The 23,379-nt window shown below is 37.4% G+C and overlaps 1 protein-coding gene across 5 annotated transcripts in view; it reads left to right on the top strand.

Moving 5' to 3' along the window:
* grin2ab (glutamate receptor, ionotropic, N-methyl D-aspartate 2A, b) overlaps positions 1 to 23,379 on the top strand; it is a 163,787-nt gene that overhangs the window by 21,848 nt on the left and 118,560 nt on the right. For 4 of the 5 annotated variants that reach the window (XM_087236683.1, XM_087236684.1, XM_087236685.1 and 1 more), the window contains one exon: positions 800 to 1,195. The exons of the other annotated variant lie outside the window; for it this stretch is intronic. In XM_087236683.1, coding sequence (XP_087092809.1) covers positions 815 to 1,195 — 381 coding nt within the window. In that variant the 5' untranslated portion in view covers positions 800 to 814. The remainder of the gene's footprint in view (positions 1 to 799; positions 1,196 to 23,379) is intronic. 5 annotated transcript variants of the gene reach the window in all.

Here is a 23,379-nt window from a genome sequence, read left to right as displayed (position 1 = left end):
TTTTCTTATTGAATGCAATGCAGAACTGTCACTAAAGGGTACCCTCAGCGATAAAAGTGGGATCTTGAGTAGGTGTCAGTATGTGAGTAGTTGGGAGTGAGAAAGTGTTAAGTTGGGAGTGAAAATGTGCTGTTGGAGTTCCTGTACAGGAGTACATCTTCTTTTATCTTCCACTGTAAAAAAGAAAGTGGAAGTGCAGAAATGTTTGAACTATTCCTTTAAGCCATAAACACAGTTTCTTCCGTACTAAAGCTGACTTTTACATTCCGTCTCCTGAGATTGAACCACCTTTGAACCGCTAGCATCAGCGCACTTAAATTTAACCATGTGTAAGCTGTTCTTCACTCATGAAGTTATAATGCATTCCAGTTAGTGCATGGTTTCATCAATTATTACTATAATTTAAGAGACAGCTACGCTAGCCATCTGGAATCATTCAGGCATCAAATTCTGCCTCGAATCGTAATAAACTATTGAAGAGTCCTATCAATTAGACGGGCCATTTAAATGCAACCATGCTGACATATTGTAAGACAGTACATCAGAGTTAATTGCTAATAAGTGAACCACTGTTCCATTTAACTGTTTAGACTAATTGAAAAGTATTGACTTGAAATGATTGAGTAGTTGAACAGAGCGCAATCCCATCTCAACCTTTAAATACTTGTCTTCCGGATTCGTTTCCCATTCATTTACAGTCCCCGTCAGCTGAATCGGTGCATGCCAAGCAATGGAGCAGATGTACTGTATTTCATGTCTCTATTATCTGATTTTGTCATCCTTTTTCTCGACTTGACAGGGGCTGAAGCCAGGAATGATGGGAGCTGTAGTCCGCTTGATGGTCTTATGGGCTTTGCTGGGCGGGTCACAGGCCGCAGAGAAGCCTCCATCCCTGAGCATAGCTGTGATATTGGGCCAAACTCCTACAGTGTCCGAATCAGCCCTGCGTCCGGCTCGTGGGATTGGTGCACCTCTAGATGTGACTGTACTCAGCATCCAGGTGAATCAGACGGACCCAGGGAGCATGCTCACACACCTGTGTGAGCTCATGTCCCGACAGAGACTGCATGGACTGGTCTATGGAGATGGCACAGACCAGGAAGCCGTGGCACAGATGCTGGACTTTGTTTCCTCTCAGACTTCCATGCCCATACTGGGAATCCACGGCGGCTCTGCCATGACTATGGCCGAAAAGGTAAGCATGTATTCCTCCCTGTCCCTGGCTGGATGTGTCTACTTTGTCATCCCTTTTACCTAGAAACTAAACTGCAACCCACCACAGAATATTTCATCATATCTGGCATCAGTGGGATGTTTTCCACCAGGGCCTAAACAGAAAGCTTGATTTCAAATATTCAATGCCATGTTTTGGATTGTCTAGCTGTGTGGCATTAAACGAGACACAATTCAGATACCTGACAGATTTTCTTTATCAGTCATGCCATCTGTGTCTGATATAGCCTGACGGATTGCCAGTCTTCCTGTCACTGTCCCTCTGTCTGTCTGTTTGTTTCTGCAAAGTTGCCAATGAGAGCTGCGTTTGTAGCAGGATCGCTTGCAATTGTGTGGGTGTGACAGAAACCTGCGGCCGGGTTAGTGACAGATCTGCCAAGCGCGCATTGATTCATCGATGCTGCCTTTGTTATTACATTAAAGGTGCAGTATGTAAGTTTGACACCCAGTGGTTGAACTTGGTATTGCACTCCTGTGTCAAAACAAACGCAAGCCTTGTCATAGTCATGTCAAAGCAGTTATTAAATCAGCATACTATCATCTCAAATACATTGCAAGAATTAGATGTTGTGTTTCCAGTGAAGACTTGGAGAAACTTGTTCATGTTTTTATCAGCAGCAGGGTGGATTACTGTTACGGCTCAAGTTTTTACACTGGCTGCCAGTTACATTCAGAATAGATTTTAAAGTATTATTACTTTTATAAATCACTAAATGGCCTAGGACCTCAATGCATTACAGATATGCTCACTAAATACAAGATAAGATCTTTAGGATCATATAAACTCCAAATTCCAAGAGTTCAGTCAAAGCAGGGTAAATCGGCTTTCAGCTAATATGCCCCAAGCAGCTTGAATCAGCTTCCAGAAATGATCAGATGTGCCCCAACATTAGGCACGTTCAAATCAAGACTAAAAACACATCTGTTTTTTTATTTTTCATTCTTTTATAACCTGTTTTAACACATCTTAATTTGTTTTATCTGTTTTTAGTCCATTTTATTGTTTATTTATATTTTCTTTTACTTTTTTTAGTCTTGTTTGTGTAAAGCACTTTGAATTGCCACTGTGTATGAAATGTGCTATATAAATTAACTTGCCTTGCAGGCGCAGGTTGCCAGATTGAGGACAGGAGTGAGGGATTTAAACCGCATTTTAACTTAAAGCAACGACACGCGATAGAAGGAATATGTTCCATATTAAACTGAGATTTTGATATATTAGCTATATTAAAGACGGCTTCTGTTTCTTACAGCTGAACAATAAAAAACTGACAATGATTACCTTAGGTACTCCTCATGTGCTTTATTCAGTGTTAATTGCTAACAATGTGAGTTTGAATGCCATTTTACATGACATTTATTGGCATATACAGAAAGCAGCAGCAGATAGTTCACCTTAGATCCTAAAAAATAAAATAAACCGTTGAACTTTAGGACTGTGGCTCAAAACCAACACAAAGAGAATCACAGCATGTACATTTAATAATGTTAAACAGGTTTAATATGTATTAAATGGATTATAGACGTTACAATTTTGTTAGTAAGGGCATATTCTGTGCTTCTGAATGGCTTTATTTACATTTTGTCGTGTTTTGTCTGATGTAAACAGCCAAATTGCCTATCTCATTATGTAGCGTGTTGTTAGGACACATGGTAGCAATGTAACCTGCTCACCTAATATTTACGTTTGTAATATTTATATTACTTGCTAATTAATAATCTCATGTGGAACTCTGAATCGGTGTCTCATTTTTGTATCTGCAACTGTTCATCTGAGGTCGCATTTCCCATGCTTTAAGAGCCTTTCTAAGTGAATGAATGAAATAAGTGGTTTTCCACCAAGGTGACCTGGAGTGCTGAAATATAATTGGCTAAACTGGCATTGAGCGGGTTAAAAGAACCAAAACACAGACGGACGTTCTGCCATGTAAAACATATTTTCAAAGCAAAATATTTTTTCTTGCAGTTTTTTTAGATAAAAATTGTTCAATTGGCATGTTTCTTAAATATCTGCAAACATATTATGGTATTGTTATGCTTTAGAAGAGTCCAAAACTTTCACACAGCACATTTAAACTTCAAACTTATATTAGCAAATGGATACGTTTGACTATGAGGCCATTAATGCGCTGTGCTCATCTACATAAACTGTAGAAACTTCTTGTAGGCGACCATGTCATCCCGTTGCATCATCTGGCTGAGTTCACTTCAAACTACCCTTCCAAATAGCGATTTGATAATTTTAGATGAGCGCACAATCTCTTTTAACAGTGATGAAATAACCACAAAGTAAGTGGATTGTGATGTTCTGTCAGAGCTCGATGTTAGGACACATTCCTTCTTAAACACTTAAATGTTTTTGATGTTTTAATTTTTATGCGGTGTGTGTCTAGATTCATTTGATTTAGAGAGATGTTTTATTTTCTCTCCTTTAAACTGTCTCTTGTGTGCATGACAAGTTGTTTATGATGGCAAGTATATATTGAAAGGTGCTCAGAATTCATAAGGTTCCGATTTTTCATTATCTAATTTTCTCCGAGCGACATCCTCCATCTTCGTTTTGACACATTAGGCCCGGTGCTGCTGTAGAGCTTGGAGGGTAATAATTGAAGAGACTCTTCAGGAGGGAAGCACTGCTTAGGGAGTCAAATGCTGGGGCTGATGTGAATGAAACTCAAACATTAAGAGGCCCCCTGCTCGCTGTTTCCCATAACGCTTCTCATCCCTTCTTTAAATCATCTCCCAGAGTTCCTTTTGATACCCCGGCTGATACAGTCATCGCTGTATTGGCTGTGCAATAACATGTCAAGCACACTGCGGTTGCAAGTCTAAAATAACCAGAAATTGAAAGACAAGACATATCAGCATTTCCATCAGATCAGTTTCAAATGTTATAAGATGTAATAATCCATGTAGTGATGTTAAACAGTGATGCTCGAAGTCTAAGGTTTTGAATTCAGTATTTATTGAAAGAAGTATCTTGTACTGGCTAAAGGAGCATTTGTTTGAAAATATACTGTAAAAGCTGTAATCTTTTTAAATATTACAGTTTAAAATGAACCTTTTTTATTATATAGTTGAAAATATAATTATTTCTATGATGACGGAGTAGAATATTGAGCCTTCAGTGTCTTCAGTGTCACATGATCCTTTAGAAATTATTCTAATATTTTGATCCGGTGCTATTATTATCTCAGCTGAAAATGGCTATGCTGCTGAATATTTTTGGAGAGATTTTTTAGGATTCTTTTATGAACAGCAGGTTCAAAAGAAGAGCATTTACATAAAATCTTTTGCAATGTTAAAATTGTCTTTACTGTCACTTTTAATAACTAATGCGTCCGTATTAATTTGAAAAACTTACTTTCTACACTTTAATAGACTTGGCACTGAATAGCATGTATAAACTTTTTTTTTTTGCATTCAGTAACAGAATATTGAGCCAAATGGTATTTTCAAAAATCTTATTAGATAAAAAAATTATTAGATAGTTTTAGATGTAAATAACCTCTGTCCATTAAATCAAGGTCAGCGTGTGATGTTGCTGGTCTTAGAATTTCTGATTAGTCTAAATAGACTGAATAAAATTGATCCAATGTGTTCAGCTGAATTATTTTACACATATTTAGCTGATCTCAAAATACTTTTAAGAGTTCGCACTTAGATATTGTTTGATAATATTAGCAGGTTTGGCATTCTGTTCTGGGAGAGAAACTTAAGCTCAAAGATAACCAAGTAAGCCTAGTTAATGAGCAAGTAAGGTTCCCCTGGTAAAGGAGGAAAAGGAGGAGATGGGGTGGATGAGGGGATTATTCAAAAAAACTAAGTATACGATACTAGAGTTGAAGATATAGTGAATTTGGATTAATCCGACTGGCTTACTAATGATTCAGGATAGGAGACCAGCTGTGATCAATCATGTCACGTGCTCCTCTCGAAATTACTACACCTTAATGCTTGGCATTCTGACCATTAAATTTTGTTTACATAATGCTATCAGCATAGGATGTTTGTCTTACCAGGAGTCATTTAGTTTACAAATTGTACTGAATTGTGAAAAGTAAAGAGTAAAGAACTGTACTATCTGGTTTTTGCACAGGTGACTATTTTAAACACATTTTTAAATGTAAAGCAATATTACATAATTTAACTTGTATTGCATATTAGTCTCTAACAAGTTAGCCATTTTTGTGGGATACAGTTGCAAAACAAATTGCAATACCAGAAAAGTACACTAGTTCCTAGTGTATTGTATAATAAAAAAGTACTACTGAAATCTCACAGCTGCTGGTAGCCTATGTACAAACTGGGAAACGCATACATTCCTACATTTACAGTGAGGTAACGCACAGTTGACCATGAGGTACAACACCTGTGGTCAGAGCAAGGCTCTGTGCTTTAGCCAATATGTAAAAAATATTGTTCTTTTCATAGAGGTCGGGAATTGTCTCGTTGCTGAAAAAAGTGTGAGACGATAGTCTGTTACGCGGATCGAGTGCTTTTATAAGATGACAAAAGCCTGCATCTCCAATCACCGAAAGCGGCCGGAAATCTTTAGCAATGACACCCCCCACCCCGCCTTTATTATTTTTATGTGTTTCTCGAAATCAGTTGTGTATGTATGCTGGAAGAATTCCACGAGGGATTGTTGTTTTTTTGGGGAACTTTATTACCTTCTCTGTTATCCTGCCTTCAGACAGTGATATAGCTGGGTGATGGCGTCACAGATGTGCAGTCATGTTGGAAGTGTTTCCATTTGAGTAGGCTTTACGTGTAAACAATGCTTGCACAGTAATTTATTTGTTAACTGTTTTTTCGTCTTCTGCATTATACTCAACGATAAAACCGAAATGTCCTCACATCGCGGATTCGAAAGATGCCAGCGCTTCCTGATACTTTTGCCTCACTTGCCGCCGCTCGCCATGTTAAAGTGTGGAATGATGGTTTAGCACCCCCTAACTTTAGAGCATAGTGAGGGGAGGAGATTCCTCATCTCAATTCCGAAAATAATAAAACACACATAAATTATTTAAATGTAAAACCAAAAAATATATATATTTACATGCGCATATTGAACCGTGGATGTCAAAGTGAACGGTTCGATATTATATTGAGAATTGTAGCATCCCTAGTTTATACGTTTTTTTTTTTAAATCTCAATATTAAAAACTGTCAAGGATTTAAGATTATGACGACGCATTGAACAGTCAAAATAGTATTGTGAAAAGGGTCCATTGATTTTCATAATATAATATTTAGAATAAACATCAATGTCTAATGAGTTCCAACATTATGCAGAATACCTCATTTTGTGTTAAAAAAGACCCTTATAGATTTTGTACAACTATACGTTGCATACACGAGGGTAAGAAAGTGATGACAGCATTTTAATTTATGGCTGAACTACTCTTTTAAAATGTTTTGCAATGGCCTTTATCTCTCTATAGTATTTAACATCCTTTCTCTCTTGTACCTCTGTGTCTCTTGGCCTGCTTTGATCAAGTTCAACTTCATGTCTTTTTACCGTGCACTCTGGGGGGTGTGTGAGTGTGTTTTGAGTGTGTATGCGAGGGTCCTGAAGGATGCCTGGCTTCGCTGTAAACCCAGATTTTTCCTTCTCACGTTATTAAAAATGAAGGCGCAGGGCCGCATCTTTTTAACCATGTTTTCGCCTCCCATATGGAAAGAAAGGGCAGGGAGCACTCAAACAGGCACTAACACACACTGAGGGGGCTGGACTGAATATTCTATGAGCTGCTTTATGTGGTTTGCATGTTCAAGTTCGGGAATGAGGTCTGGGCATATGCGTTTAGGGTCTATATGAGGGGGCTGAGGGAGAATAAGAGAACGAGAGGAAAAGAGAGCCAGGGTTGGAGAGTTAAACACTAAGGCTGTTTTCTGCCCCATTGAAGCTGCTTTTATCCCATCTGTATTAGAGAGGTGCATTATGGGGAAGAGAACAAAATAGAGGGGCTGACATAAATTAAATATGTAACATACACTTACAGGCGGACACGCGCGCACAGTGCTTTTTTCTTTTTCACTTATCCGTCTCCCACACACCCTCACATTTTCTTGTTATTCATTTAACAATAGACTGAGGTTGCACTGGCACATTAGATCATATGAAGTCATCGGCCGTGCCAAATAAGTGCCTATAAAAAATACAGTAACCCACAGAAAGCCCACTGGACTCGGCTCCAACCGGCTTACAGTGTAAGATGCTTTGTTGACGTCACTGTGACATCAATTTAATTATGTCACTCACTAGAAAACTCTCTTCACTGGCTCGGTTCATGTCAGATTTGCATTTCTGTCCTGCCAATCTAAAAATATGTATATATGAATAAAGTATAGGAAAATAAATATGTATTGCGAAAGCATTTTTTACCCTCATGAAACTTTCAGCGTCTGTATACTATTTTTTGCACCCCAGGTCAGCTCGGAGCCAAAGCATATTTATTTTTGTTTATAACTTCAGTCATAATATTTTCAGCTATAACCATATCTTTTTTTAAAGGGCACTTATGATGAAAATCATCTTCTGTAAGCTGTTTGGACAGAAATGAGTTTTGGTATAGTGTGTCCACAGTCATGTTGAGGTGATAAAAACACAAGTCACTTTTGTTTTTTTGTTTTGTTTTAATTATCAGATGTTCAATAGGATCCAAATCCCTCCCATTTTGAGGCCCACCGCAACGTGACATAGGAGTGCGCTTTCCCAGCCCACCAATTTGATTGACAGCTGCTTATTAACAGGTCTTTGTAGTAATGGGTATAATCATACCAAGATAGGATGTGTGCAAAGCAACTGGGATTAAAATATCTGTTCGGCTCTCTGTGATCCTTAATCATCATCAAATGTAATCCAGAATGAGTTTTACAAGTTTAAAACATTTTTAAGGGTGCTTTCACACCTACACTTTTGTTTCGGAACGTGTCTCGTTTGCCCAGTTAGCGCAGTTCGATTGGCATATGTGAACAGGGCAATCGCGCTCTGTTCCGCGCCAAAGTAATCGCTCCGAGATCGCTTGAATAAGGTGGTCTCGGCTCGATTGAAACGAACCCTGGAGCGGTTCAATTGCAGTGAGAAAGCAAACGATCCGAGCGCGGTTATATCACAGTGTTTTATGGATATGTAATAGGCTTACGGCTATATGAAGAGAGAATTATGAGTAGGGCGGGAAGTTTCGCGAATCTCCGGATGCCCGCAAACGAGTGATGATAATCTCGTGTCTCTCTCCCAGTCCTCAAATAGGCATTGTTGCGCACCCTTCTCACCCCTCCCCACCGTGTCTCTCCTCAGACACGTCACGCGCGCGTACCCTGTCAATCACCACCTCTCCTGACAGCTGAGCGGGACGCTGCAAAATAAACCCTGACACTTTGACCAATGTAAGGAGAGTTTACTCGCACGTGACTTGTTTTAGCTCTTTTGGTCCGATTAGAAACTTTGCAGTGTGAAAGCGAACCGCTCCAAGACCAAAGAGCAACAATGTAACAATTGTAATCTCTGTTTCGGAACAACTGAATCGATTCACAGGTGTGAAAGCAGCCTAAAACAGTGCATGTTTAATGAATTACAGTGATTTTACCACCTTAACTTCATCATCACAGCCACATGTCAGTACAATTATAAAAGAAAAAGCATCAATCCCAGTTTGTGGGCTTTAAATCAGGTTTATTTTGTACTTTAACATAACGGATATCCATAGAGCAGTGGATATTAACCTGTATCCTGTCACATTTGCCATGCAAAAACAGTGCAAAGGTAAACACACATGCTGTGTTTGTGTGTGCGTGAACTTCGTAACAACATTGTGTTTGACTCATCATAGCAGAAAGGCTTAAATTAACTCCACAGCAAGCACATTCATTGGGAAAGTTCTTACTGTAGGATTTCTCACAAACGTTACGTGAGATCTGCTTCCTTTATGTCTGTCACTGTGCTGTTTATCTGACGCAGCCGAGAGGGAGATTGAGCCACACACGGACTGGCACATGAGAACGGATAGTGGGGAGAACTAGCATAAAAGGCACAGGCAACAAAAACAGTGTTCAGAGCAAAAATGATAATAATCAGAAAGGTATAACAAATTATCTGATGGGTGTTTTGGGGCTGAATTTTACAGACACATTCTGGAGGAAAAAAAAGCTTATCTTAAATCCTGAAAAAGGGGTAAAATAGGTGATTTAATTTAATGAGTGGATGTGAAAACCTCCTGAGTTTTGTCATGGTATTGCTCAAATGAAGAGATGAATTACTAAAAATTTTAAAGTTCCTGTTAATTCGCTGTAAAATATTTTGTAAATAATGTTCAGTTTCTTGTACTTGACTTGCATCATATGAATCCCCAAGCCCCCCATTTCAGCTAAAATTCTTCTTTAATGTCCTTCTGTAGAAAAAAAGTCACCTAAATCTTGGATGGCCTGAGGGTGAGTAAATCAACTGCAATTTTTCATTTTCCTCCTCCTAACTATCCCTTTAAGCCCCAAAGGTTTGTTACATCTGCAAAAACAGCTAATTATATTTTTGACACTGATTAATTTAATAAAAAAATTAGCAAGAAGCAATTCCGACATTTTAAGTTGCTCTATACATTATTAAATAAATGTTAAAGCATCTCTTTTGGGTTAAAACTGACCTGAATGCATTATGAGAGTCAAAATGCTCTTGTGTTTCATGCTTACCAATGAAGTTGCATTCGTTTAACCAAAAATGCAGTAAAAATTGAGTGCAGTTTATTTCTTTGAGGGCAATGATTATTTTTTTTAGTAGCATTTACTCAAATCATTATTGACACATGATGCTTCAGAAATCATTCTAATTAAAGCATTTTGTAATATTATCAGTTATTGAAAAAGGTGAAAAAAATAAACAACCCAGGCTCGTTCTGATTATGTACACCTATATACATTTCTGGAGAGCGCCAAATACGTTTCTGCAAATCCACCAGAGGATGCTGTGGATTAGGGCTGTGCGATTTGGTGAAAATATCTTATTGCAATTTTGTTTAACAGATATTGCAATTTCGATTCGATTTTCAATTTAATTTTGTAGTCAAGCTTTAGCTCAATATTCTGTATCATTGCTTCTTACTGCTAAAAGGCAGTGAGTGTTAGTTAATAACTACCTCCAACTTTTATTCAAATTTGTTTATAGATATTCAGAGATTAAAAACTAATTTTCCTCTAGAGTTATCTAGATTGTTATCTCCTGGTGCCATCGTGATGTGTTTTCATATGGTTTAACAGCTGCAAACAACTCTGAAATTGTACTTTGCTGTTGCTATTAACTAGATTGAGTGTCACTAGCAAATCTTTGTTTACTTTAGCAAGGCACTCCTCGAATAGCCGTCTGTGGTGCTTTTTTAGGTGCTGGTTGTTCTATTTCCTCTAGCTGTGGCAACATTTCTGTGACAGCTCTTACAAATTACCTGTTTTTGTTCGGTGTCTGTGACTTTGAACAAAATTGGGCAGAACAAAAGTGTGCTCACTCAATCAGCTAGTAAGACTGTCACACACAGACAACAGTCACGCATTTGCTCTGGGTGGGGAAAATGATATAATATATATATTTCATATCGCAGTCTCTTGCGATTTAGCTAATCGCAACATTTCAAATCACAATTTAATTTAGATCTTTTTGAGATCTCACATTTTTTCTCGTGCCATTTGTGCCTGTTGTTCTCATTTAAATCCACCAGCGGGCACTGTCGACTGACTGACTGACCAATCAACTGCCCCACTCTCCTCCTTGCCTTAACCCAACCAATAGTGTTTTCAAAAGTTTTGATAGACCAATGCCCACCCACTTTCCTTAACCCAACCGACAGTTTTAAAAAGCAATCCAGAAAAAGAAAAGCCCTCGCAGCTGCTTCATTTTATTTTATTTTTTAACCACATTTTCAGATTTTACCACATTCTCACCGTTATTTACGTAATTAATTTTTTTGGAATTTATTTTTTCGAACCCAATCATTGTGGTCAACTCTGCTCCACGTCTCAAGGCTGCTGACATATGTGGCGAGCCACAACAAACTGGTAACAGCAGAAAAGCCGTCAGTATGGAAGCGGTCAGCTAAGCGTGAAAAGGAACAGCGTCAAACCATCCCTTGCGTTCGTTTTAAATACGAAATGCAGCCATACGTACCACTTGCTGCATAATTTGCGATCTCCAAAAATGCATATAGGGTTACGTTTTCAGAACGAGCCTTTGCTGGAAATGAAGTCTCTATTTTTTCTGGATTAGTTGAGTAGTAAGGAACAGCATTTAACTGGAAATACATTTTTTTGTCACTTATGATCTATTTAATGCATTCCTGTTAAAAAAAAAAAATCTTGCTGACCCCAAACCTCAGTGTATCTTTTACTGAAATATTTATAGCTTTAAAATGGAGTTAGAAAGTTGTTTGTGTCATTTAGATGTCAGTTTCTATTTAGCTTAGATCAGCATTATGTGTGATTTTGTGAAGGTACTGATCCGGCTCTTGTTTACTCTTTACCTGTGCTCCAACATTCCCTAATGCCCCCAAGGAGGGATCACCACAGCTTAAGTGAAAGTCTTGTAAAAGCCAAAATAAACTTGTCCTTCGTTATTTCGTGTGATGTATCGCTGCGCTTCAAGCAGACACAGAAATAAAGTTACAATGGCGGACCTAAGCTGGAATGTAATTTAAGATGCTTTAAAAGACTCCAGAATGGCACACAGTGGACAAACGATCTGCCATCGCTCAATACTGTATGATAAATCCTGCTCTCCACCAACAGCACCGCCTTGACGACCACCTACTCATTTGGTCTGTTCCACAGTGACTCACAGCACTTCTCAGATGCTGTTATAGATGGCCTGCGCTTCCAAAGATATGAAATTAGAAATGAATTTACATTCGTTTAGTGTCGTCGGGAGACTGGATAACATGTCCCTAGCCAAGTCCGAGGAGGAAATCCCCCTTACTGTACGTGGCGCTTTGAACTATGGGATCAGAAGGAGCTTTACAGGTCTTTTCTTAGAAGATAAAGCTTTCAGACCTTTGTCAAGTTTCAGTCGGTCCCCCCCTTTTTTTTTTTAATCTCCACAATCCCACTATATGTGAACGTTCTCTTCCACCCCATCTCTCTTTCTTTTCTCGTTCTCATTTATTTCCTTCCTTCAGGGTTTATCAGAAGAGAGGGTCTACACAAAGGATCCCTCTCCCTGGCAGACCACCAACATGTCTCTCTCTCATCCTCACTTATTTTCTTTCTTCCTTTTCCTCTCGCCGCTTCTTCCCCTTCGGGTTGTAAGGGACAATCGGCTAACATGGAGATTGGTGGCCGCATTCAAGACCGAATGAGGTCATTTTCCCTCTTAGTGCTGCCTTCGCTGGAAATGACAGTCTATTTGGGAGAAGAACTAGCGAAACAACTCAAAACCTTTGAAAGCAGCTTTTAAGGGCTAAGTTTAGATTCGCTGTAGCGCTGCCTTCTGCGTTTTGTGCGACACTAACTTTATGAATATTGTATAGTGAAGTAGACACACAGGCTAATTCATTTAGAGGGGAACGTTAACCTCATAAAGCACACTGTTTTTTCTGATTTGTCTTGGGCCAGAGGCTTTTCTTTGTGTGAGAGAGACTGAATTATAGGGACAGACAATGAGGGTCAGGGAGATTATGGTGAATATGTTAAATCTGATCTTTTATGTTCATCAGCTTGAGTTGCCTTTGAAAACAATAGCCTCTTTCACATATACAGTCATTACTTGTAAATGACTATTAATAGTCTGTGTGTGAACAGGACCTTTTTAAAAGGACTGGTAAATCAGTTCTGGCAATTTTCACCACAAACATATCTTGTGTGGTTTAAGCCTGTCACAATAATTAATATATCGACTTATCGTGCAGTACTTGGAGATTAGGGTTGGACAATGTTGACCAATTTGGCATCGAAACATCACAATAAGCGATGGCATCGTCGTCGTAGGCAGAGATGAATTAATTATTTATGAATGATTAATTCATTCACAACAATATAATTATTTGTAGCCTACCATTTCAATTACCTGACCCGCATGGTCTTTGTTTTACCCATAATCAAATCATAAAAAATAAAGATAAGTTATACACAAATTGCCACCTGTCACTTTTTCCTCAGGACTCTGGTATGAATAGGCAGAGTGATCTGTGTCATTATAATGGCGTCGACAAACTTGTTTAGTAAATAAGGTGCCCAACCGACAGTATTTAAGGTTTTCACTAAAATGACTAAGTACAAGTGTGAAAGCGAAAGATTGAAGCAGTGTACTGATGCTGTGATGCATTATCTGATAGATTCAAAAGACTAAAGTCGTTAGCTAGAGACAAGATTATTTAAATATTATGTTTAACAACTATAGTGAGACTCGATCCAGCGGTACATCCTTGATAAACTCTCCAATGTGCACTGCTCTCTGGGGTTTTGTGCTCAAAGCACCAGCATACGCTACAGCACATGACTGTGTGTGTGTGTGTGTGTGTGTGTGTGTGTGTGTGTGTGTGTGTGTGTGTGTGTGTGTGTGTGTGTGTGTGTGTGTGTGTGTGTGTGTGTGTGTGTGTGTGTGTGTGTGTGTGTGTGTGTGTGTGTGTGTGTGTGTTAGGCATGGGACAATAACCATTTTCGAGGTAAATACGGTTTGGAAAAGTCAAGGTTTTAAAACCGGCAACATTTTCTGCTATAACGTTCCTAAGGTATGTATTGGAAATTTTATTTATTTTATATTTTATTTTTTATTTTATTTATTTATTTATTTTTAGGACAGCAGTATCTCCAGCAGAAAAGATATCCAAAGATGCCTTTTAAATTGTGAAGAAATCTGTGTTTTTGAAACAAATGAAGACAGCAGAAGACATTGATTCATTTAAATTATTTAGACTGACATGTTTACTGCTCCAAATTATTATCAATGTTTCTCAAAATGAAATATTTTGTGTTCAAAGGGGGGAAAAAGTTTTATTTTTTTACCCAGACATTTAAAAAGATTATATTTTAGAGCAGTGAGCACAATACCGTGAAACCATGATATTTTTATCCAAGGTTATCATACCATCAGAATCTTACTTCGGCCCATGCCTAGTGTGTGTTTGTGTGTGTGTGGTCATGTAATGCATGTTTTTAGCAGTATAGTGTGGAAGGAAGGCTTTTCATGTGGATGTGGATCGTTTTCATTTTAAAATGGCATTTTAAAACTAAGTCGTATTTGTGTAAACAGGGCCTAAGTGTGTATTTTTCGCTAGAGGATTGCTGCTGCGATGAGGGTTGGGTGGAGGATCGCGATGCCAGCTCAGCATCATGATATCTATTGACCATTGGCGTTAGACGATGGCATCGTCTATCATTTTTAATTAAGTCCCTGATTAATAAAGGGACTAAGAAAAGAAAAAAAATAAATGAATGAATTTTGTCAGCAGCTGAAGTCCAGATCTTTAATGTACTCATTTGTACCAAGTTCACTCGAGCTGTGGATAATTCCAACATCAAAATGTCCTGAAGTTGTACCAACCACTTCTATGTTCACAATTATGTGAAGGCAGCCAATGTTGGGCAAAAATTATTTTTGAAGCAGGTACAGTAGATAATTATTGTGCCTTAATAAATATGGAAGAGTCTTGAAGGAATGTCCCAAAATTAGAGACTGTGCAAAAAGCCAATTGTATTGTAGATTGGTGTCGGTATGCACCAGGGCACAGCTTAATAAGCTTTTATTCTTGTTTCTTCTTATTGAAATTACATAAATACCCACCCAGAGACTGTGCCTTTATTTGTTTCATAGAACAGTGGTAAATTTAGAGAATGTCCATGTTTGGTCATAATGGTCTAGCAGTCATCGCATGATCAAAGACTGCCTGGCGTAGGATTAGATGCAGAAATGTGTAGCTGTTCAAAGCGCTGGGCCACAGTATCTGTGTGTGGGACTGATCACCCTGTATGATTCACTTCCATACTCTGTCTGTTCAGGCAGGATCACATTTCTCACTTTCTCTTATCAAACTGTATGTCAGTACATGTTCGCTCTTAAGACATCTTTTTATTTGGATTTTATCAGGTTGATCCTCTCCTGAGATGCATTACCAGGCTGAAATGGTATTGCTGTACTCAACTGCGTCACTCATGACCACTTATATTCAGATTTCGTTGAGACCTTTCCCTTTCATTTTATCACACTGCATCACTCTACATGAAAAAGGTGAAGATGGCAACAACCATTTCAATCATAATCTGAATGTCTTGGTTCAACTCAACAATATACACCTCATTTTCGCTCGATCAACAATCCATTTAAAAAGATCTTGCATTGTCTTTAGTCAAATGTTCTACAGAAAAATAGGTAGATGCCATGTGGTTTGCATCAGGATCAATGCACATTAAACTAAACCATTCACTTTATCCACGTTAGCCAGTATGGCCATTTATTAAGTTCCACTGAATCATTAGGCAGTGTAGGACCAATTAAGAACTCAGTATAATGAATGTAAATATTATATTAAATTCTTCAAATAAAACTCAAGGTCTTGTTCTTATGTGCATACATGTGTAAATGTGCTTCTTGAAAATGCATGTACATACGGCAGATGGCAAAATCACAGAAAAACATACATACTATTATTGATACATTATTTACGGATATACTTTATTACTTAGATCAGTGGTCCCCAACCTTCGGATCAATTGGTACCGGGCGCACAAGAAATCAATAATTATTTCTGTTTTATTTATTATCTGAGTCTGAACGAACTTTTATTTTGAAAATGGACCGTATTCTTTCGGCTACATTTCGCTCACTTGAGTGCCAAATTTTAACCCACAAGCTTGCAAAATGAGGAAGAAACAGACGTATCTGAAAAGTTTCTTGGCGAAGGGGAAAAGGCCCAGTGAAGGACCCATGAACTGCCAAAGAATGGATCTGTTACCTATTTGTCAACAAATCAGGTGAATCCAGCATGTCTGTGCAAGAAGATGATAAACTGCTTGAGATCGCAAATAGCGGCGACCTTAGGGACTGTTTGTAAGCAATATACACATTTTGGTAGATTATTTGTCTCATTTGTCAAACGCAGAATACCTAAACACTAAAGCGCTCTTTTTAAATTTTCTCCATAAATAAAACATGTATCAGAGTTGCAGCAATGTTTTGTCAGCTTGTCATCCTCTGAGAAGGCCCCCCTCCTGGGCTGCGGTAAAATTGTCAAGCTTTGATAAAAAGGTTGGGGACTACTGGCTTAGACAATAATGACCTCAAATAAGCCTCGCTCCTACTGATTCTCTTTTAGTTCTCTCTGTATTTTCTCATAATAAGTTGATTAACAAGTGTTCAATCTTAATATTTGTATGCTTGTAAGACATTACAAAAAGGTTATGTAGCTTAAAACTGCGTTCACACAAGACGCAGAAGCGTCAAGTGTGAGTGATTTACATATTAAGTCAATGCAAAGATGCAAATGGACCTGATGCGGCGTGATACATGCAAATAAGGCAGCACAAATGACATGGTTCGCGTGAATGAAGTTGCGTGATTTGATTGTTTTGCACGATTGACAATTAAATCAATCGAGTTCGAAAATCTCAACTTCAGTGGACATCAGGAGCTGTCTCTTAGGGACGTGATTATGAAAAATTTGTGCCTGTTGTTGGTGTCCCGGGGAAAATACTCTTGCTGACACCGGACATGAGTTCATCTAACTGGGCTTGGCTCAGGTTTAAACCATCATCCGCCTCCATCATCCAAGTATAGTTTCTGGAGTAGTACATGAACTCACAGGGCTGGGTGCACCTCTGAATGGATCTAGCTGGACTCTGTTTATCAGCCTTCCTAAAGCACATAAACACAGCTATTCTCTCAATTAAACCCATGTCAGACTCTAGCAATGAAGATAGAATCAGCGGGCGGACAGAAGCCCTGCCTATGACTCAAATCAGTGTGTATTGTGAAGTGAATTTGACGTGCAAATGAAGCAAGTAAACTTAATGTTCACTTTTTCTTCTATTTATTTAAATTTATAGAGTGATTGCAAGTATTGTAATTGTTTAAAAAGTAACATTAGCACAGCAGTACTTTGAATGTAGCTTTTGCAAAACTAGACATTTAAACTGTGAATGTGGTAACAAAAAATATTAATTAGTATTATTTTTGGTGTAGCAGCAGCAATGTTTAGTTAGTGTTTTGCATCCCATTTACACATGTATTTAGTGTCATCCACTATTGACAAGAACACATCGTAATACAAGATCTACAAAGGAACCTTGAGATTTAGCATGGTTGTGTGAACAGTTATAAAACTCTGTCCATCAAGGCCAGCGGGCGCTCTCATCTAGAAACCTCAAATGCGCCAACGAAGCAGTCTAGGAAATCCCTTTAGTAGTTGCTGAATAAGCAAAAGATTTAACTGCTTTCATTGAATCATTAATTTAATTGAATTATCTGAGTTCATCTAATTTTCAGTCACACTTTATTTTGATGGTTTGTTGGTTGAATTTAAGTTACATTGCAACTAATTCTCATTAGATTTTAAGTAGACTGTTATGTTGGGGTTAGGGTTAGTGTAAGTTGACATGTACTTGCAAAGTTTCTTATAGTCAGTTAAATGTCCGTTGAAGGAGCAGCACCAACAGATATTAAGCAGACAGTCTACTTATACTCAAATGGACCATCAAAATAAAGTGTTATTTAATTTTCCTCCTGTTGTCTTTATCGCTACTTAATAAACTATGAAATATTTTGCATGTCTTATTTTATGTAAGAAGCCAAATAATCTCACAGAGTGATTTAATGTATTTCAAACATTTGACTGAAGAAGTGAGTTTGGAGTAAAAACATTATTATTTTTGTGCTTTCACATATTGCAGCATTTACTACTGTAACCACGGGGAGTGACACTCACAACAGAAGGTAGGATCCAAATGCAGGTTTAATCGTAGTCAGGCAAGCAGTGGTCAAAACGGGGGCAAACAGATGTATGAAGGCAATCCAGAGTCAAAGTCAAATTAACAGGCAGATGGCCAGAGGCAGGCAGCAAACAGAATCAAATAAATAATGCAAGGATCAAAACACGGCAAGGGCAGACAAAGAAAACGCGTTGAAATGTCACTAACAGTAAACAAGACTCGGCAACATGTGTGTGGAAAAGAGGGGTTTAAATAGTCCAAATAATCATTGTGTGAGTGGCTTCAGCTGTGAGAGTTCAGTCTATGACAAGGTTCAGGTGGAGAATGCAATCAAGTTAGATAAATGAGCATGGGTGTCAGGGAGAAGTGCATGTATGAAAATGTAGTCCAGGAAAAGGCGGAAGTGTAGTTCTAAGTGTGTGTTTGTGTGTGAGTGTTTACCAGCGACATCTGGTGGTTGTTTGCTGGTGAACATGACAACTACAAAGCAGGAGTTTACTAAAAAGCTATGCTAACAGCTGTTGTTATTACAGAATGATTATATTCAAATTCATTACCGCTTGTAAATTATTGCATAGCTTGTCAGTGAACTATGACTATGTAGTAAATGCTGCTCCATCTGAAAGCACATGCAGAACATTTACTACAGATTACAGAACTGACTTTACTGACAATGCATTTTGATTAACTGTACAGCCCTAGATCTGTCTCATACCAACGTTAATCAAAATAATTAGATTCCTTCTTTTTAAAAAAATTGCTAAATGACATAATTTGACTGTATTTTAACAATTGATATTCTTTCATTCAGTATGTTTATACTCCCTAAGATACGTTTTTGAAGAATTGTCTGAGACGGTATAAAAGATCTCTCAAGCTCTAAAACCTCTGAGCAATAAAAGTGGCTCTAAAACCAATAATAAAGACCGCCATAGCCTCAAAAAGCCCCTATACAATAAAAAGCAGAGTTCTAGACTTAATCTAAGTGTCACTGAACAACCTTCGTTTAGAAGAGTGTATCAGAAAGACCCTGCAACCTTCCTCCATTGTGCCCTTGAGCCCCGTCTGCTCCGGGCAGGCGGCATTTTGGCTGACCTTGTGCCTTGCCCCTTTCCTCTGTGTCTGTCTGTGTGTGCGTGTGTCCGCATGTCTGCCAGAGATTTACTGAAATAGAACATTTCGGGCACATTACGTTTTTATGACGCATCATTATCGTCCCCTGCTTCATCATCATCTCCAATATTTGCTCAGTGGACATCCAGCAGGAGCCGTTCTTGGTCTTAATTAACTGCGGCGTGCCACTGTCAACAAGTTTTAATTGACGATTACTCAGTAGCTGTTGGTGCATCATGTGGCTGATCTGTAGCATATCACAGGATACGGACTGTATATAAATACTTGCACAAACACCTTGGCAGCAACATGTTTGTCCACTTGCTAATTGCACAGTTGTTGCTTCGCAGGTAGTAACAATGAGAAATGCTGAGAAAAGACACCAAATTGAGATAATATTAAGATATTATATTAATGGCGCAGGTGAAAGCATTGAATATACATGACAAAAAAGGCTTTAGAAGTTAAAAAACTGGATTTGTTTTTATAACTAAGGGTAGGGCTGGGCCTGTAACTGATATTATGTCAAATTGCGATAATATTTATGTCAATAACAGTGATAAGCTCTGGACTTTTTTACTGTATATTGATCTAAGAGCCGATCACACAGAAGAAATGTGCAGCAATGAGTTTCTAAACTGCTGTGATATTAGAGATGCACTAAATTTTCGGCCATTGTAAGTTTATCGGCCGATAATATGTTACACGATTTAGTGGACCCTCAAATTTTTTTGCCTTTAGTCATTGTTGGGGTACTCTTTTAAATCTGGAAGCATTAACAACTTTTATCGAAATATATATTGTTATCGTTCAATATGGAGAATAAATATCGAGATTGCATTTTTGCCATATTGCTCAGCCCAAACTAACAGTACTCTATAAGGATGTTTTGGAGCAGATCAGTAATTGCTTCAATCAGTATTAGCCAGTAATTCAATCACAAATCATGGGGTCAATATATAACAATATATAATAATTATTTAGATGTCACTTATCTTATAGCATATATATATATATATATATATATATATATATATATATATATATATATATATATATATATATATATATATATATATATATATATATATATATATATATATATATATATATATATATGGGAATGATCTTACTTACTCCCAGGGCCATTTATATTGTATTTTTCTTATATTTGTCATTTATATAAATATTTATACCATATTAATATTAGCCGCACCATATAGGATTGCCCAACACTCAACCCCCAACCTGGAGGACCAGAACATACACTATGGACAATTCAGCTTACCCAATTCACCTTCTTTGGACTGTGTGGGAAACTGGAGAATATGGGCCAAATGACCCTGCCGGGGCTCGAATTAGCAACCTTCTTGCTGAGGGGACATCGCTACCCACTGCGCTACTGTCTCACCCCATGGATAACGATCTAATCAACCTTTTTTTTTTTTTTTTTTTTTTTTTTTTTTTTACAAAACCAAAAAAGCTTGGCCATAACTACTTTGAAAAATATTTGTAAATTAGCAGTTTTCTGTATTTTTTGATTTCTGTGACATTTGTTTATCCCCATTTATTTATGCTTTTGAATTGTATTATGGGACCTTGGTCTTTCTTCCAACAACTTTCAACCTTGAAAAGGGAGCTTTTATTAACATTTGTAATAAATTTCTAAAGCAGAGATGCCTAATGTAGGGCCCGCGGGCCAAAGTCGGCCCATGGTAACCTTTCATTTGGCCTGCCATGTCATGTGAGAAGATAGGAAGAATGATGGGAAGTTTGGGGCGAATGCTTTCAACAGACGTTGTCTTTTCTAATTTTATCTTAAGCCTTTGTTTGTTGGTTTGTTTAATTTTTAAGCTACAAAAAAGCAAACTGAAATGAAATCTGTCAATTAAATGTTTTTAAAAATGTAAATACTGTCACTCGAATGATTATTGATGGCAGGTTTTGGCAGGTTGCATCTTGACTCATGTATTGAAGTTCAGTATAAAATATTAAATATATATATATATATATATATATATATATATATATATATATATATATATATATATATTTATATATATATATATATATATATATATATATATATATATATATATATATATATATATATATATATATATATATAACTATTAATACAATTAAACATTATTTTCTATTTATTTTTAAATATTAATAAATTAGGTCCTTACTGTTCCAACTTTAATGTAATATATAGGTTTATTTATCTTTGGCTCTTTACCTTCAGTCAAGTTTGGTTTTTGGCCCTTCATAAGGGCACCCCTGGTCTAAAGTGACCTTAAATAAATCTTGTCTGGGTTGGTGTTGTATATTATGGTTCAAAAACCTTGTAATTGACTGCCAGTACATTTTCTGTTATTTTACAGAATTATTTCTTTATATTTTATTTCTCATACATTTATATTGTTTCAAACAATATAAAAACTACTAAAAAAAACTACTAAAATGTCAATAAAGGGGTTAATTGGTTTAATGTATTTCTTTTTAATTACCCAAACTAAACAGAATTAAAAAGACACTCTTGTGTAACTTGAATAAACAGATTTTCTACTTATAGGGTTTTTGTGTGTGTGTGTGTGTGTGTGTGTGTGTGTGTGTGTGTGTGTGTGTGTGTGTGTGTGTGTGTGTGTGTGTGTGTGTGTGTGTGTGTGTGTGTGTGTGTGTTTGCTCATTGGAGTGTCCTCTAAACGCCTTTAGCAGTACAAGGGAACAGGAGAGAGAGAGAAAGATGGATTCCTCCCACAATGCCTCAGGCAGGAATCTGGTTTTTATTGACAAGTGGACATTTTACCAACCATTTTCAAAGGATAAAATGTTCTTTTGAGTTTAGGAAGAAGGTCAGATGACATTGTCAGTTCATCAATGTTATGCACTTGAATTCTTCAGGACGAGTAAGAAAACATTATATTTACAGAAGGTGTATATATGGCAATACATTCAGATGACGTGTGTCTCTATTCACTAACCAGCACAATGCAGTTGTCAGTCCTGGTTGAACACTCGCACACAATTCAGGAAAAACAGAAAGAGAAAGCTACTGTGTAAATGAAGTGACTACCTGAAATTTTAGCAGACGCAACAACATTTTACAAGAAATTTCAGTTGATAAAATGCTGCACGAACCACAGTAAGCCAGTCATTGACATGCATTTGACATTCGCATACACTTTTGTGGGTTATTCTTTGCTGTCAGTCACTGACGTTAAGGCTGTCAGCATCTTACCAGAGAATGGCTTTTTTTTTGTGTTTGAGAATGAGATAAAACTGTTACGTGGTGGGAATATGTGGCAGGAAAAAAAAACCCTGAGTTGCACAGAAACCAAAATTTACACACAGAAAAACAGTGGGGGTTTGCCTGAAATGCCAAACTGTTTAGAATTCAAATTATTCTTAAAGATGCCAATGTCTCAGTGTTTACTTCTGCATACTGTCACCGTAGTTACAGGTTTACTGAAGGTTATCGCCAGTTGGAGAGGGTAGATTGACAGCATCCATGAAAACAATATTCAGGCCACTGTTATTTGCTGTTATATTTATGCACTGTGTTATGCTGATCCACTAGAATATATTAGTTGTTTCTTTGTGTAAAATGCCTTAATCTGTATACTCCTGGTGAAAAAAAAAAGTGTTTTATCTTCGAAGGAGTTAAGAAATCAATATTTGATGGGGAAAAAACAGGATTGTCAGGCCAGAGAAATGAAAATGTCAATTAGACAAATTGTCATTTTAAAAATTAATAAATTAATAAATAAATCTCTAAAAAGAAAGCAATATTTTTAATTTGAAATGTTATTCCTTTATAGAATAAGTGTAAATTAGGCCATACTTAAGATGTTAAGATGTGTGTGTGTGTGTGTGTGTGTGTGTGTGTGTGTGTGTGTGTGTGTGTGTGTGTGTATATAATTTGCAGATTTTTTATAGATTGCAGATTTTTTTGTAGTAAAAACTATTTTTTAAATTATTATTTCAATTTGGCGTCACAGTGGCGCAGTGAGTAGCATAATCACCTCACAGCAAGAAGGTTGTTGGTTTGAGCCTCGGCTAGGTCAGTTGGCATTTCTGTGGAGTTTGCATGTTCTTCCCGCATGGGTTTCCTCCTGGTGTTCCGGTTTC

Source organism: Danio rerio, chromosome 1 (genome assembly GCF_052040795.2).
Source record: "Danio rerio strain M-AB ecotype USA chromosome 1, GRCz13ab, whole genome shotgun sequence".
Taxonomy (NCBI): Eukaryota; Metazoa; Chordata; class Actinopteri; order Cypriniformes; family Danionidae; genus Danio; species Danio rerio.
This window is presented reverse-complemented; position numbering and strand designations above follow the sequence as displayed.